The 14,503-nt window shown below is 46.9% G+C and overlaps 1 protein-coding gene across 14 annotated transcripts in view; it reads left to right on the top strand.

Annotated features, from left to right (window-relative positions):
* The window catches only part of JADE1 (jade family PHD finger 1), a 147,775-nt gene that overhangs the window by 99,502 nt on the left and 33,770 nt on the right, over nucleotides 1–14,503 (top strand). For 7 of the 14 annotated variants that reach the window (XM_019614533.3, XM_085221835.1, XM_019614531.3 and 4 more), the window contains one exon: nucleotides 12,507–12,584. In XM_019614533.3, coding sequence (XP_019470078.2) covers nucleotides 12,533–12,584 — 52 coding nt within the window. In that variant the 5' untranslated portion in view covers nucleotides 12,507–12,532. The other 7 variants (XM_085221836.1, XM_085221837.1, XM_085221833.1 and 4 more) reach the window with 7 other exon arrangements.

A 14,503-nucleotide genomic window follows, 5' to 3' on the forward strand; every position in this document is an offset into this window, starting at 1 on the left:
CAGGCCAAAGGAGAGGATGCAGCTTAATCATTACAGACTTTGGACAGGGAGGCATGACTTTTGGTTTCTATTCTTGGTATTACTGCTGACTTAACATGTGACTTGTGCAAGTGATTTAACCTCTGTGTGGCCCAGCTTGCCCACACATAAAATAAATATTATAATCTCTGCTTCTCAAGTTTTGTCACTGAGGGCACTACAGTAGCCTGTTGCGAATATCCTGTTTGATGACGTGTTAAACGTAAAGTGCAGCTCTGCAGGTTTGCTTTTCATTCCTTCCCATCCATGCCCCTTAATGGCACTCTTCTGCTTACCGGGATACCGAGCCAGTGGCCTCTCACAACAGCTGCATTTGAATAAAACAGAGGAACTGAAAACCATAAGAACGACGCTTGTGAGTGTAGGAAAAAGCACATCTTTATGTGTACAGCCTCTGACTCGGCAGTTCCCTTCCACAAGCAGTCACGGTAGAGTAAAAGGAAGTAACATACTACCTGAGCCTGGTGTTTCTGAGCTCAGGCATACCAAAATTCAGCTCTTGCAATTATGGAGAAGGAAAAAAAGCCAGAGCACAAATGAATTTTTGTGGATGACTTTGCGTGATGGTCATTTGCCATATTGCCATAAATGATGTGTTTGAATTACGAAAAACTGTGACATGCGCATTCCTCCGTAGTTTGCACATAAGCTACATGAGCAAGTGGTTAGTGCAAGGGCTTCTGCAGCAGTTAAGAATATTGTACTGAAGCAATCTGTAAATCATAGAGATTTACATGCGCTTACGTTAAAATCTTTTCTCCCCTGCTTGTGTGAGAAGATCAACTATGTACAAAATGGGCCTCAACAGGGCCTGGCCCAACTGTGCAGCTCCTCTGCAAGGAGTAATGGAAACAGATTCCAAATATAGAAGGAGTAGTTGGTATTATAAAATTTTAAAAAAGAAAAAAGTGAGTGGAAATATTGTAGCAGAAACTGCTGCAGCAAATGTTTTCCACCAAACCCTGCACAGAAGTGCTAAAAAGCTACATATTCTTTCCTTGGGTTTGTGCATCTGCTCAGAAGCAACAGTTGAGAGGGAGAACTTAAACTATATAAACATAGATAAATAAATAAAATTTAGTATGGATTGTGCCCGGTAAAACAACTTGGAGAAGGGGCTGCAGAAGTTCTTCACGTTAGCATGTTCTTTCCTGACGCATACTCTCCAGATGCTCCTAGAATGAATCTCAGTACCGATAAAGAGATGACTGAGAATGACACAGATTTACTTCAAGTGTGACGTTTTATTAGAACAAAGTGCATACTTTAAGTGTAGAGCTCATTATTAGAGATGAAGGCTGAAATTCTGCTCACACTACTGACCATGGCAAAATCCCTACTGATTCTACGTACAGCAGGTTCTTACCCATTGTCTTGAAATTTAGCCAGCAGAGGCAGCAGAAAACTGCTATGTGGTTGTCTCTCCTTTTTTGATTTTTCTCATCAGTGGTCAGGTGTTTAATGCAGAATTACAATTTTTCTCTGCCCTGCGTGGCTTGCTTTTACCATCCTCCTCTATCACCATAGGCAGTCCACCTGTCCTAGCAGGTTGAGCTGGGTCTGATTATATTGGGAAGCAAGGGCGGATCACTCACACAGTCACTTCTGCTGTCTGATGTTCCTAGGCAGGAATCATAATGGTGTCTTAAGCTGCTAAAGCTGCTTCTGCAGCGAACATCTCATCGCGAACTACGCAGATCCCTTTTTTGAGAGCTGACTTCTGTTAATGATGCCCATGGCTTACCCTGGCATGCTCCATCACATACTTTCTTGTTTCACCATAGCTATATTGATATCAAACTTTATACCTGTAGTATTCGTGGTATATTTTTTTTTTTTTCCAGTATTTCTGGACATGTGAGTACATTATTTCAGAATGGTGTCAGTGATTCCATATGCAGAGACAAGACAAATACTCCAGAAGATTGGGGTATTCCTTGCCTGGGTACATTTACTTTCTCATGAAGCCCAGACTACCTGTGTTTGCAATGCAGAAAGCTCACGTTTGGTAAGCTTTAGAAAGCACATTTAGCCCCTACTTACTAAAATATGGCCCACCATCTAGAACATGTTATTGTTGTGTTCCTACATGCATGGCCTTGCATGGATTCCAAGGAAAATGTTTCCTAAAATACAACACATAACTTAAACTTGGCTGTGTATGCAAAGGAAAACCAATTAATGATAAAAATATTGTCTCAAATCCAAGGAGTTTGAGACAGGAACACTGTTACTGCTCCGCTGAAGTAATCAGAGTGCATTCACATTTAATGTTTTCTCAGAAGCCCGCTCTGAACTTTCCTAGAAAGAATTAAGAGAGGTGGCACAACTGGTAATTCCAATGATTCTTTACATTAAATGAACCTCTTAAATGAACCAACAGAACTCATATTCATCCTGTAGAGTGTGAACCTCCAGATAGCAAGTGATGATAGGTGTGTTGTTGCCTTAGTCACTTTTTACAGGCTCCTCAGGAGTTCATGAGTGCCCCAGGGGCTGCCCAGGAGGAAGCGCTGATCATGGGTCTGTATGGAGCACAGCAGCAGGTCTGTGCTGCTCAGATAATACACATCAATGAGGTCTGTGCTCTCTGTCTGCTTTAGCAGCATTGGACATCAGCACTGGAGGAAGGTTTCTGGAATCTCAGGGAAAAGATGATGGGTAATAAAAATGTCACCCTGGCAATAAGGGAGCAGACAACAAGATCCAGTGTGTGTGGTACTGGCAAGCACCAGGGGTGGGGAAAGCTGAGGCCCTGAGCCTTGCAAATACACAGGATGCCTGTGGAGTTGCTCCCTTCTGTGCCTTCACTGCTCTGGGTTCCAAGAGTGAGAGAACAGAGAGAATTCCCCGTTTATATTGATTTAAAAGTATTCATGTGGATAAGAACATGGAGAATCAAAGTCTTAGTTTAGGCTTCAAAATCTGAAGATCCTTCAAGGTGTTCTATGAAAAAAACATGTAATTGTTTTACTGTCACAGTGAAAAAATATATTAGGAGTGAAGACTTTTCTTGTAATCTCCAGCTTTTTAGGATGTGAAGGAATGGGAGCCTGGTGGGGGCCGGGCAGCTGTTACACATCTTTGCAAACTTTAACACCTGAACTCCTCTGTTGGACCCAGACTGATTGCTGGGCAGGCAGAGGTGGCTGCACACAAATGCTGTGCTCACTGTGCTCTGCTCTGTAGTTCTGCTCAGCAGGGAGGCAGTCCCTTCTCCCCATGCAGGGAGCACAGGTGCATGGTGTGAGGTAAAGTTTCAGTATGCAAAAATAGAAAATCTGCATTCAAATATTCTTCTTGGTTATGGAAAGTTTGGTGTGGAATTTGGTACCAATTTATGATCGTTTCCCATCCTGCTAGAAAGACGTGGCGCTGGCTCTTCTGGGGGGCCAGCAGTGAGGGAGCTGCAGGTGCCGCCTTATTCGTGCCCTGGCCGTTGTTCGCTATGGACGTGCGTTACTAAACTCCCGCGTGCCTCAGTTTCTTTGCCTGCAAACCACAAAACTGCACGGTCCGCGGGGAACACCGTACCGCGTCACAAGCCCAGCGCTGAGCCCGCCCGACACGCACCGGGCGAGCGGAGCGGCCAGCCACAGGCCCTCCCCTTCGCGCTAGGGCGCGGTGCGGCCGGCGGCCCCTCGGTGCCGGGCTCGCTCGGAGTTGCTGCCGCTGCCCGGGGCCGGCCCCCCTTCCTCGGCTTCCCGTTTTGGCAGGGGATTAAAGCAGCTCCCCCCTGTGGCAGCAGTGACCCAGAAACGAGTTTGATTCACGGAGTCCTTCCTCCATAACAAGTACAAACGTCAGTCAGAGGGAGTCTCCGGCGGTGTGTGTGTGTGTGTGTGTGTGCGTGTGTGTGCGCGGAGCGCACGGCCGCTTTCCGCGCCCCGCCGCCGCCGCGCCGAACTCATGCGGCGGCCCCGCGCTCTCCGCGCAGGGGAAGCCCGGCCGCGCCGCCCGCCGCCGCCCCGCCGCCAGCAGGTAACCGTGCCGCCGCCCCGCGCCGCCGCAGCGCCCGCCGGGGAGCCGCCAGCACAGCCATATTTGATGGGTTTTTTTGTCGCTCCGGAGGCGGCGGGAGAGCAGTTGGGTGCCGAAGGTCGCTGCCTAGTGGAAATAAGAGAGTACGTCATTAACATGGCGCCGCGGCAAAGCGGGTCGGGAGGCGGCCGAGTTGCGGCTCCGCTATCCCGCGCGCAACTTGTGCCGGGCTGAGCGGGCGGAGGGAGTGAGGGAGGGAGGAAAGGGGACCCGCGGTGTCGCGCTGCGCTCCGGCCCGGGCTGCGCCGCGGGCAGCGCCCGCCGCGGGCCGCGGGGTGCGCCGGAGCCGCTCGGGAGGCGGAGGGCGGCAGCGGTCCCGCCGGGAACCGCGCCGGGAGAGGGCACGGCCGGCGGCTGTCACCGCGGCCCCGCGCTTCCCGGAGCCGCCCCGCCGCTCACCGCGGGAGGAGGGGCTGTGCGCGGAGCTGCGCGTTTACGCCGGGCGCCGGTTTGGGCTCGGAGGAGAAAAAAACGCTTCGAGAGCGTAAAAATCGCCCTCGTTGGAACGAGACACAAGTTGCCGCTCGGGGCGGGATGGGGCGGAGGGGATGCGGCGGGCAGCAGGTGCAGCGACCCCTCGCGATGCGTGTGCCCGGCGCCGCCCCGCCCGCCCGCGCTCGGGGAGTTTAAAGGCGCGCGGGGCGCGAGCGGCCACGTGGGGGGCGCGGTGCAAACTTGGCGGGGCCGCGGGGCAGCTCCCGGCGGGCTCCTCCCGCCCGCGGCGCGGCGCTCTGCCCGCGGGGCCCGGGTCGGACGCGGCGTTCGCCGAGGGAAAATCGAACGCCGTGGCGGCCGTTGAAGCGCGGGCGCGGCGGCGGGAGCCCCCGACCGGGCACGGCGGGGCCTCGGAGCCCGGTAACGGTCCGCGCTCCGCGGGGCCGGCAGCAGCGTTCGGGGAGCGAGACAAAGCGCCGCGCCGCCGTCCGCGGCACCCGCTGCCGGCATGGGCTCTCCTCTCCCCGCCCGTTCGTCGGCGCCGCGCCGCGGGGCTCTCCGCGTTTCGAGGCGGGCGGAGCGGCGGGCGTTTGTTTGTGCGCAGCGCCTGCTGGCTGCCGCCTGTGACAAGAGGTGATGCACAGTTTCCAGAACTGTCTGGGAGTGGGAGGAGAGACAGACACCGACACGAGCGCGAGTCCCCGCCGCTCGCCCCGGCCCCCCCGTGCCCTCGCGTCGAGGGCGGGGGCGGCGCCGTCGCCGTTCCTGCGGTGACGGCACTCGGGGCGGCGGAGCGGCGGCGGGGCAGCAAGTTTAATTTGCGGCCGGGGCCGAGCGGATTGGTGGCGGCCGGCGGCGGGGAGGAGCGGCGGCAGGGGAAGGAGGCGGGGGCGCCGGGCCGTTCAAATGGAGAGCGGCGGCGGCGCGGCTCGGCTCGGCGGCTCCGTTCCCTTCGGTGGGGCGGGCGCTGAGGTGGGTCCTCCGCGAGAGGAGAGGAAAGGAGAGGAGAGCTCCGTGGCGCCCGCGAGGCGGTAGATTTGAACTGGATCCCGCCTGCCTGAGGGCGGCGGGGAGGAGCGCGCGTGGTCGGCGGCGGCCCCCTGCGTCTGGTCCCGGCCCTCGGCTGACAGTGCCGCTCTAGTAAAGTCCCTCGATGGCCCGCAGGTGAGCTCAGCGGGGTTCCGAGCCGCCAGCCATGCTGTGAGAGCTCCCAGACGTGACGTGCAAATGAGCGGTTCGTGTGGCTGCGCAGCGGCACGAAAAGGTGTGGGTTCGGTAGCACGGAAATTGCGATCCCTTTTAACGACACGCCTTGGTTGGCTTTTTAATTCACAATCAGCTCTTGTGCCGGTTGCATTTATTTCTTTTTAGAGACGAGTTTTGCTGTGAGTAGGAATAGTGACCTTCTTAAGCAGGCTCTGTCTTTTAAGTGACTGAAAAGCTGCCCACACTTGCAAACCTGAAGCCTTCACAAAGTGGTGCCAGAACGCGTTCGTTGTGATTATGTTTGGAGACATTTCTCACCCTCAGCGGGATGTTGTTGGAGCGGTAGGGCTGTGCTCTCACAGCAGTAAGGTTTTCTCTCTGGCTGCCCACACCGCTTGCTCGCTGCTTTTGAGCTTTGTGTAATAGGCGTGTTTAAAATACAATAACAATAATAAACCTTTTTCTCCTTTGCAGCTGCACATTTCCCTTCTAGCTTCTCTGGTTTCATTCCCAATTCGTAGCAGAAGAAAATGTGCAGTGTTTCCTCTCGTGCTTTCTCCCAGCCGTTCATCCTGCTGCCGGTTCCAGTGGGACTGTCTGAGCTGGCAGCTCCTGGTGGCAGGGCAGAACCGTGGTGGCTGTAGGGTGGGCTGGGTGCACTCCCAAAGCTCAGTTTGCCAGGACTTTGGGCAGTCGCTTCCACCAGCACAACTTGGGAATAGGTATTAGGAACCAGCTTTGTACACGTATACCAACGAGCGTGTGGATCTTGGCTGTGCTGGGCTCAGACACGAGCCTGTAGTGCTTTTCCTTGTTGGATTTGGGGCAGAGGTGCTGCAGTTAGTTGGAGCAGTCTTAGTGAAGAATGCTCCTGGCCTGGAAACGTTCTGCCTTTGTTTAAGAAACACTGAGGGCTTTTTCTCCAAATCTGGGGTCTTGGGCTTTTTGTGCTGTGGGCTGTGCCACACAGCATTGTGGTGTTTCACCTCAGGTTGGAATGCAAACTCTTCTTTGTGACTACTGAACGTCGCTTTCAAAGCTTTTATTGGTGCTAAAGAGGAGTTAAGAAGTTTTATGTAGGTTGGAATAGTTGATAGTATTTTTGATGTAACTGTGCCCAGAAGAAAACAGCAGTTTTCTCTTCTTGCACCAGATGTCAGTTCATGAGGAACAAGGTGATGCCATGACCCAGCTACTGAAGTGAGAACAGCAGAACATGTTTATCTGCAGTTCTTGTGATTAAGACTGTGTTATATTTCCATGCAGACAGTGAGTGTTCTGAAGTGATCTCTGCTGCACTGGTTGTAATTAGGTCTTGGTTTCAGGGCATTTAGTGTTTAGTTAATTTCAGAAAAAGCCAGTTTTCGGTTTGTCTTCAGTGTGTGCATCTATCATAATGCTGCTTTCTTCCCATCCTGTCTCTGCAGCTGCTCATTGCAGTTTGTCACACTGACACCTGTTAACACAGTTACGGTTAGTTGTCTGCTAGAGTTTGAATGATAAACTTTTTATGTGGAGCTTTATCCCTGAAGGAACTCTAGTAAGAACTGCACTGTAGAAAGCCTCTGATCTGCAGAAGTAGACTTTTTCATATACATTTATTTTTAAAAATCTGTTTGTGTTTCACTATTGGCATTACAAAGACTTTGGCACACTTTACATTTCTCTCTTCAGCCATGTCCACTCAGGGTCAAATGGAGTGACAAAGTATATGGTGCCATAACTGCTTAGTAGCAGTGGGGGAAAAAAAAAAGTGCATGAGTGTGTGTATGTGTGTATCTGTGTATGCTCACCTTCAGTTTTTATAGGATAGTGCCTGGATTTCTGCTCTGTGGAAGCTAGAGTAAAGGATGTGGATTTTGTGTCTTTGCAACTTCCAGTGTCTAAAAAAAAAAAAAAAAAAAAAAGAGGAGGGATTTTTGTTATTGCTGTCCTGTGCAGCTTCTGTTGTTTGTCAGTTGTTTCAAATCCATCTGCTGTAGAGGTAGGAAATGAACAGTGTTGTGATGCTGCTGTGCATTGCTGTGCTGGGTCGTGTTGCTGTGCTCCCTGTGAAGAGTCAGCAGAAATGGCTGTGTTCTTAGCGACTGCTTGTTGGTGTGTAGGGTGAGATGTTCATGGCTCAGCTCCGCTAGAACGTGCAAATTCACCACGTGTTTGACGTTGATTCTGGATTATCATTTCGTCATTTCATTTGCACAGCATTTTACAGGTGTTGTGAAGTAGAGGCTCTCTCCAAAGTGAAGTAGACATAAGAAACATTTCAGGCAGTGTAATCTTGTCCTTAAGATGATCAGAGAATCAATTCTGCATTGTTAACTCCAAGGTTAGATTTGTGTGTTTGCTGTTTGCCCAGTCAACAAGTAAAGCCCAGAGCTTGACTTTGAGAGCTAGCGTGATGACATGGGGAGGATAAAGCTGCTGGTGTCATCTCTATGGAGCATCATGCCTCAGGTGGGCAGCACGGCAGAGCCCTTGGCAGGCTGCCAGCCAGCCACATTGCCTGATCTCTGAAACTATGGCTTTGAAGTGAAGAAGCAATGGTCCTTCAAAGAAGTGAAGCTGAACTGTTATGCAGAATTCAGTAACATTCTCATCTGTATCAAAACTGGCCTTCTGAACAAATCAAAACCTCACGTTGTTACACTGTGTAAACACTGCTGTAAGCTCTGCCTGGAGTGCTCCCTTGTTATGGCAGGATAAGAGGCGAAGGTAGAATCAGAGCGAAACTTGGAGGGCTTCTCTGTTACTTTGAATGGCAGCAAGCACCCAGTTGCTTCTGTGAAACTTAGGAAAGGTGCTTACGCCACCAGAATTTTAGTTAGACCAGGGTAACAGGAGCTCAGGGATTGCCTGATGCATGGGTGATGGGCAGCCTTCTTTGTGTTTGGGCTGCAGGACTTTGTAGCTCTTGAACACTGGGCTGACTCTACCGTTAAACGGTATATGGGCAGATGCCCTTTTCAGGCTGCTGTGTGCGTTTGGGAGAAACGGCAGTTGTTGGGGGGCACTGCTTGGTTGGCCGCTTCAGAGAAGCACTCATCTTGTGAAGGCAGTGGGAAGTGGTTCTGTGGCATATGTGACGCACTGAGTGCTTTGTGGGAACTCCATGGCCGTTCAGCAATTAGGCGGTTGCCTTCAGTTGCTGGGAATTGAGCTCAGTAACCTGGGTGGTTTTCTTCTGTCTCGTCGCATCGTTTTTACTAATTATTGGTATGAGTCTTACAGCTTAGTTTATATGTTTTGCCCTTTTATTGGATTGTGCTTACATGTGAATTTGCTTTGTTTACATACATGATGTTGGTAGCTAGCTTGTACCGTTATGCTAGTTGTGCTACAGTCAGTCTTGGTGAGCCCACCAGTTGGAATTGCCAGGCCTACTTCTCTTTCAGATACATGTTCTAATGAGGTCAGGGGTGAGTTACATGCATTATGTTTGCACCTGAATATATTGGTTGTATGTCAAAATCCAGTCAATCCTCATGATTGGAAGGGGAATTTCGGATAAAGGTAGCACTGACATCCCAGGCTGGGAAAGAGAAAGAGATAAGCAGTTTTAGTGGAAAGCCTGACATTCTGCCTTATAAAATATAAAAATATCTCTTTACTTTTAGTTGCAGATATCCCGCAAAGAATGATGTAAGATAGTTTCCTTTTGTAAAGTGACAAGAACTTCCAGTATCCTCTCAGTGTGCAAACTGTGTGTGCGTGTGGCTGAACAGGGATAGCCTGTGCCGTCAGTCTGCACCTAACCAGCAGCAGTCCATGATTAGTCTTGCTGCACTTCTTGTGTGACTGTGAGGTCCCTGTGAGCCGCCCGCAGCCTGTGGTGTTTGGGACTGTGTGTGGTACCGCAGGAGAAGCGGCATTTCCGTCTGCATGTGTTATTCTTGTTACCTGTGGATGGTGTATTCTGGGCTATGGGCTTGAGCATCTGGTGCATGATGTTTAAAAGGAGCAGTTTGAAGTTATTTTAGAAGTCAAAAACTGCTTTATTCCTTTTAATGACAGAGCATTTAGGAGTTAATTGTAGGGGATTTGACAATTGCTTAGAGCAGCCAAGTGCTGCTTTTCTGTCAGCAGTGTAGCTCCCTGAAAACGCAGTGAAGTTCAAAGGTAGGAAAGGATTATCTATGGATTTCAATTCTCCTTTCATATGCATCTGTAAAAGAATCTCACACAAACTTAATTGAATCGTGTATTTCCTTTTAATGTTGTATTTGGGGATGTAGGCTTTTCAATACAGCCATCCTTAGAAACCTGCCTTAGAGTGGACGGGTAAATGAACTGCCTTATTGAACACTGTATTCCAGAGAAGTGACTGCTGTGCTGGCTCCTCTGACTGCTGGAGAATAGCTAGCTAATCCTGAGGGCTTGACAGGGAGGGTGTGAATACCAGTCACTCCTTTAAACAGCAGTCGGGGGAAAAAAAAAAGCATTATTTGCTGTATTTTTTATTTTTTTTAAAGATGCACAGTAGAAAGGAAAAGCTTCTGGATGTTCCTTATTTCATGTTTTTTCTAAGTACGGTTAGGAGAAGGTGAACTCAGAATATACTTGTCCAAAGAGATGCAGGGGCAGAATTTTGGATTTCCTTGTTCAACCTAAGGCTGTCAGTGTTTCCTCTTTGTGTATATGCAGTATTACTTTGCTTTAGATTGCTTACTTTTCAGACTGTGCTGAAACAAAACAAGAAGTGAAGATTTTGACCAGGAATGTGTAAGTTGCATTTCTGAGACAGTCTAGTATTTTTTATTTTATTCCATATCCCTTTTATTTAGTTTATAGGAGATATTTCCATACTGATTGAGTGTGCTCTTTTAGTTTGGTATTGTTCATACTTGTTTCAGTTACTAGAAAAGTATGTTAAAAAAAAAAAGTGCGTTAAGGAGCTGGGTTCTGGCCTAATAGCAGCTAGTTCTGTCTTAGCCCAGTTTGGGTCTGAGTGTTGCTTTCCAGTATTTCGTATGCGACCGTATGAGTACTTGGCTCTGGAATGGTCCATTTATACCAGATCTCTTCAGAGGATTGTGATGTTCTGCGCTGGTGTGTCTGTTTATTCATTGGTGACCTTTCTGCTTGTCATACATAGAGAATTCTGGTCTGCTCCAAAGCCATTCTTCTGGGCTGAATTCTTTACACACTGTAAGAGGCTGTCATTAATGATTCTTCATTCTCTGCCATCAGAAGTTATATGTGAACTTTTACACGGTGGTGACAACAGGTCTTGGTGAAATATTCACCAACAGTTTAATATAGTATAATATCAGAAAGGAGGAAATCTTGCAGTGCTTGGGCTCTAAAAACAAATTGGAACTTAGTGTAGGCGTAAAATAAGAATCTCAGATTCAGTTGCTTATGTGCTCCTGGAGTTGATTGGATAAATTCTGTCTCAAAAATGCTTATTTCTGTGTGAATCCCTTTATGAAGAGAAGATTTTTCTGTGTTTTTTTTTTTTGTTGTTGTTTGTTTGTTTTTGAAGTAGTGTCAGGCTTTGATTAGGTTTTTCTTCTCCTCACTTTGAGAATTACTCTCAAAAGTTGAAAGGGTTCTCCTGGAGTTTACTACCATGAGTAATTTCTCACTGAACGAAGTGAAGTAGTTATAAACCTCCTGAAGTGGTCAATGAAAAGAGCTTTGCTGAGAGGTTTCTGGGAAATTCCAGCTCACGTGGAGATTAAGAGGTTGGGTTTTATGCACACACCTAGAAGCAGAAGTGTTTTCGGCATCTGATTTTTCAAGTCTGTGCCCTGAAGGCACGTTCTAGGGCTTTGCTGCTAGCAGAACACTCAGACCTTGTTGATAGCAAAATTGATACATGGCAGAGAAAGGCTCAGGGGATTTCATGTTCTATCTGGAGTCCTTGTCAGTTCAACTTAAAGTGGATATGCCTATCTGCACTTCTTGACATGTTTTTTCTGCTTTTCAACTTACTCCTTTTAATAAGTTTTTACATATAATGCTGACTGGTTATTCACAGCTTCCTTTTTTTTTTTTTTTCCTGAATTTACTTCCATTCTGCAAGAAATACACACAGAATACCAGCACCGTGTGAGTAGCCAACAAAAACATAAGGAGCGTTTGCCTTTCCATCACTGGTTTGTGTGCGGCTGAGCTCAGCATTACTAGAATTCACCAGCTTTGGAGGTTGGAGGGGCTATGTTATCAGATGTTGGTGTGATTCCTGAAAAGCAGTTCGCGTTTAGGCAAGCTGGTGGACATGTGCCTGCAGGAGGAAGTGACTCTGACCTTAGAGATGATACCTTCTGGAGCATATATGATCCATATGTAGCTTTTCTGGGAAAGCTTGGCTTGCTATGCTGATGTTCCTTACTTTTTATGCAAGGGGAAGACTTTAATCTTTGATTTTGCAAATCTAGCACTTAACACAGGAATAAGATTGTTCCAAAGGCATATCTGCCAAAGTGAATATTTACTGAGGTGGTTAAAATGTTACTGTATTGCAAATGTAGTGTCAGAATGGGTAGGGTGAGTTAAATGAATTCACTGCAGATACTTAGTGGTGTTCAATCTCTGAGAAACAAAGATGCTTCTGTTTTGGGGTGGAAGGGTTGGTGGACTTGTCATTATACCCTCCAGTTTTTTTCACCTGCTCAGAGGGTAATTACCTAATTAAGTGCCTTGGAGATACTCATTGCTCATATTTCAGATGCTGCTTCAAGTTGTTTGTTTTCCTTTATGTGTTGTAAATCCTCCGATGCCATCAGAAGCACAACTTGATGACTGCGTATTATTATCTTAAGTGCTGTCTCGTTGCTTTGCAGGCTGCCTGCTGTTTCCCGGGGAGATCATGAAACGACGTCGGCTTCCTAGCAGCAGTGAGAATTCTGACGACAATGGCAGTAAGTGCTCCTTTGTTGTAGAGTGCAGTAGGTTATGAGTTTGAAAATGCATTTTAATGCAGTGTTTCATGTGGCTGAGGCACTTTGCATATTGGTTGGTCTGGTGGAAACGTGTGAGGAACCAGTTTTAAACTCGGTGGTTCTGAGCGCAGGTGGATGGGGATTTGGGATCCCCCCCACTGTATTAACTGCCCGATGTTAATTAATTAGATAAAACATGAGAAGTTGGTCTTTGTTTCTCTTTTTGCATCTTAGGTTGCCATCAGAATAATATACACAAGGACAGAACTTGGGTAGAGACATGTGTTAACCTTGTGCACGCGTCAGTATTTAGTACAAGATTGTACTAGGATTTTAAGTCTGCTTCCATATTCCCGTACTCTTTTATGCAGTTGGAAGGTATGTTGCTGCAGAGTTCAGCAGTGAAGACTGTCGGTACGTGAAAGTGTTTTGCTTCCATTGAAGATGATTTTACGTAATGCATAAGCAATCTGGAAAAGGCAGTTTGGGAAATGTATGGATGTGCCAAGGTGTTTTCTTTGCCCCAACAAACAACGTGATGATTGTGTTTGACTATAGAACTGCCTATCCAGTTGTCAGAGCTATTTTCCTGGTTTTAATTTGACTTCTCTGGGTGCACATATTCACATTTGGAACTTGGTTTTGAGTAAATAAAAGATGATGACAGGGAGATTTTTCCATGTGCTTTTGAAGGATTTAGTCTGAAGACGTAGCCCTGCACTGTGGCCCCAAACAGGTGACTTCTTCACCTGCATGCATTTCCAAGAAGCATCTGTGCTGCATGGAAGGGCTGCTCAGGCTCTTAAGGTCAGAGCAGTGCCTTACACCAACCCCACACAAACTGTAGCTGAAATGAAGGAGTGGTAAAAAGGATTGAAGGAGGTGAGAACTAGCAAGCTGATCAGGAGCTCATCCAAAGAAGGATTAAGTATTAAAGTTGGGCGGGATTTAGCTTGGTTTTGCACAACTGCTCGAGGTTGGAAGATTTTGGAAGACAATTGTTTTTTCTTTCTTAGAATATTAGCTTGGGTTATTTAAAAAAAAAAAAAAAGTAAATTGTTATGTTTTGATGAAGAAAAGAAGCGTACTTTACCCTTCACCCAAAAAAACGTATATTACTACTTGAAAAGCAGACAAGTAGCAACAAATGTGATGTTGATCATTAGAATTTTGCTCTACTGTTTTCTCATTTCCTCTCTGACAGCTTTATGCAATAGTGTTACATTCTGATAATAATCTTTATTTTCACTCTGTTTTGAGTCTTTGATCTCCCTTCATGTGCCTTGTTTTTCACACTTCACCAAATATGCTATGAAGTAAATAATCTGAGTTGAAATTCTGAAATAAATATTGCTGACTGATCTGTTAGTGATTATAATACTTGTTTGTAATACCTTTACATATATAAATGTCTGAAATAGAGCTCTGTCTAGAATAGTTTGGTAAGTCAACAGTTCTATGTTTTCTAAAAAAAAAAAAAAACGAAAACAAAACAAAACAACAACAAAAAAAAAACAAGAAACCTATGTTTGTATCTGTTCCATAGATCAAGATCAAAGAAAATGAAATAGGGGAAAAGAAAAATCTTGCTCTTTTGTAATTAAAAGCCTCCTAAGTGGCAAAAAACAGTGAAATTTTAGAAGTATTTTCAAGTACTATCAGAAGTAATACATCAAATAACACGCCACTTCTGTTTCATTGCTCTCACTTTTTTCTTTGCGTAATGCTGTTTGTCCTTTTACTGGGCAAATTCAGATACAGGTTCTTATGTGTTCATTCTATTACTATACACGTGTAGGAAAATTTAAGTTAGTAATCAGAATGTGACCAGAAGAGTACAGTATACTGTACAGCCAGCATCTCCAAGGTTTCTTGTCTTTCATGATTTCATGAGAACA

This window comes from Meleagris gallopavo, chromosome 4, assembly GCF_905368555.1.
Source record: "Meleagris gallopavo chromosome 4, MGAL_WU_HG_1.1, whole genome shotgun sequence".
NCBI classification, from domain to species: domain Eukaryota; kingdom Metazoa; phylum Chordata; class Aves; order Galliformes; family Phasianidae; genus Meleagris; species Meleagris gallopavo.